Genomic DNA, 2,681 nt, shown 5'->3' on the forward strand with positions numbered 1-2,681 from the left:
ATATATATATATATATATATTGATTATACCTTATAATAAAGTTTAATTTAACTTAACTACATTAAAGTTAACTACATTAGTTAATAGTTAACATGACCTACGATTGAACAATACTAAAATATTTATATACTAAGACATTAACTTTTACTGATATATTTTTAAGATCAAAATTTGTTAATATTAGTTAATGCACTGTGAACTATCATAAAGTAAGATCAAATGTATTTTTTATTCATTAACATTAACAAAGATTAGTTAGTGCTGTAAATATATATTGCTCACTTTTAGTTCATGTTCATGTTAGTTAGTACATGTTAACAAACGGGGCCTTACTGTAAAGTGTTACCGTTACTGGTATTACTATTTATTAGAAAATATAACTTGAATCATTTTTGCCGACAATCAAAATCACATAGTACAAACAACATGCAGAAAAAAAAATATATAAACAGACAATTATGAACATTTTTGACAATTTACAAGAAGGCATGATTAGATCAGGTAATGGGCAAATATTATACTCAATAATAATTCATATGTATAAACTTTTTACCTTGGAAAATGTGTTTCAAAATACATTTCAAAATAATGATTAAGATATATATAACTCTTATGGTTACATTTTTAGAGTCATTAAATGTAAATCTGAAATCATTTTAAAAACCATATGAAACCAACTTGAATACAAGAGAGATACATTTTTAAATGGTTTGTTCTTTTCTTTTTCATGCACGCACTTACTGTATAATCAGTGACATAACTACCTTAACCAGCCACACTTTTTTGGTCAACCAGATTCATTAGAAAGATCATGTTGGTTTACATGGCTAAACTGGTTCACCTATATATAAACAGACAATTATGAACATTTTTGACAATTTACAAGAAGGCATGATTAGATCAGGTAATGGGCAAATATTATACTCAATAATAATTCATATGTATAAACTTTTTACCTTGGAAAATGTATTTCAAAATACATTTCAAAATAATGATTAAGATATATATAACTCTTATGGTTACATTTTTAGAGTCATTAAATGTAAATCTGAAATCATTTTAAAAACCATATGAAACCAACTTGAATACAAGAGAGATACATTTTTAAATGGCTTGTTCTTTTCTTTTTCATGCACGCACTTACTGTATAATCAGTGACATAACTACCTTAACCAGCCACACTTTTTTGGTCAACCAGATTCATTAGAAAGATCATGTTGGTTTACATGGCTAAACTGGTTCACCAGCAGTAACCAGCATTAACTAAGTTCTCAGAACTTTGTCTAAAATTATGGCAAGGTTCTCTCAAAGTGATAAACAAATATTCTTCCAGTAACATTAATAGAATGTTTGTTTATATATTACTACTTGGTTCAGAATGTTAGAAACCATTTAAAAGTATGGTTGCCATAATGTTTGCAAATTGATAAAATGGAATGTTCCCTTAATATTCTTGAAAGTGTTTTTAAAACATTTTTTAAAAATTGCACGTTTGGAACGTTCAGAGAATGTTCGGAAATAATATTTTTATAATGTTAACAAAACACTCTTAGAACATATTTTTGTTAGCTGGGTAGGCCAGTTGATTTAAAAAGCTGTTTTTTTTCCAGCAGGATCTTCAAGCGTTGAACAACATCCATGAGTCTTGTTTTCAGAAATCATCACTGTATTTTTGCGTCAATAACTAAGTATTAAGGCAGTAGACCAAAGGTTAGACGTACCTGTTTGCACAGGGAGAACACGTAGACCGTCAAACTCCAGCATGGTGAATGTAGGGTCCAGGGTTATCCCATAGTCTGTTGCACTCAGGTCGAGTGAAGTCCCAGAGATCTTCATGGTAAAGTCAGGATTTGGCCTGTATCGGAGAATCAACAGCACACCGTAAAGCTCACCAGCGGTTCACTCAGCGGCCTGTTGAGTCCATCCGAGCTTATCAGTGCACTCTTGGATCTATCACTCTGCCGTTCCCTATCAATGGACTTCAAATGGTGGAATCACGTAGAGATCGTTGTTCTGCCATAGGTTCCCTGCACCCAGGAACTGCAGCGGAGCTCTTTGATTTGCTGAAATACAGTAATTATTGTCCAAGGCTCATCAGAGCTAGACTGATAGAGAGGCTGAGATTTTGCCAAATGTCTATGTGTTTGCTGTTCTCTTATCAGTGCAGAGGGAATCATAAAGGGGAGGGATCTGGACCAGGTAAACATGACTCAGTCTTCAGTGGGAAATAACATCAAGCTCATATTTATTGTTCAGTAACATTGCTTCGTTGGTTGATTTGCTTTATCTCAGCGATGCACCTTAAGGCCTGGGGCAATGAGTAGCACTGAGGCCTACGGCAGGATCACACGGTTGTCCCAGACGTAGTGTTAATTATATAAGTCTGCGAGGCGTTTTGGTGGCTGGATGCCCATCTTCTTGCTTCAGGAGAACAGCAAGTAGTTTTTATTTTTGAACTTTGCCCTTTTGCTATCAGGTCAGCGGTGCTATTGATCAAAGGCAGCATGATAACATGCTATTGCGTTACATTCCTGCTCTTTTGCCACATTCAAATTGTTTCACATTTCAAGTGATACAATAAGATCAACTTAAGCTCTTTCACCAGAGAATTGTATTAGCTATCAACACTATCAACAAGAACACCGCTGAGTGCCCCGCAAAACTATTTGGATATTTAAAGG

The 2,681-nt window shown here is 33.8% G+C and overlaps 1 protein-coding gene across 1 annotated transcript in view; it reads right to left on the reverse strand.

Moving 5' to 3' along the window:
- The window catches only part of LOC107553003 (hepatocyte nuclear factor 4-gamma-like), a 19,008-nt gene extending 16,886 nt beyond the window's left edge, over positions 1 to 2,122 (reverse strand). Inside the window, exon 1 of the mRNA XM_016235069.1 lies at positions 1,722 to 2,122. Coding sequence (XP_016090555.1) covers positions 1,722 to 1,836 — 115 coding nt within the window. The 5' untranslated portion in view covers positions 1,837 to 2,122. The remainder of the gene's footprint in view (positions 1 to 1,721) is intronic.
- Between the last annotated feature and the right edge of the window lie 559 nt (positions 2,123 to 2,681).

This window comes from Sinocyclocheilus grahami, unplaced genomic scaffold, assembly GCF_001515645.1.
Source record: "Sinocyclocheilus grahami isolate Dianchi unplaced genomic scaffold, SAMN03320097.WGS_v1.1 scaffold462.1, whole genome shotgun sequence".
In the NCBI taxonomy this organism is placed as follows: Eukaryota; Metazoa; Chordata; class Actinopteri; order Cypriniformes; family Cyprinidae; genus Sinocyclocheilus; species Sinocyclocheilus grahami.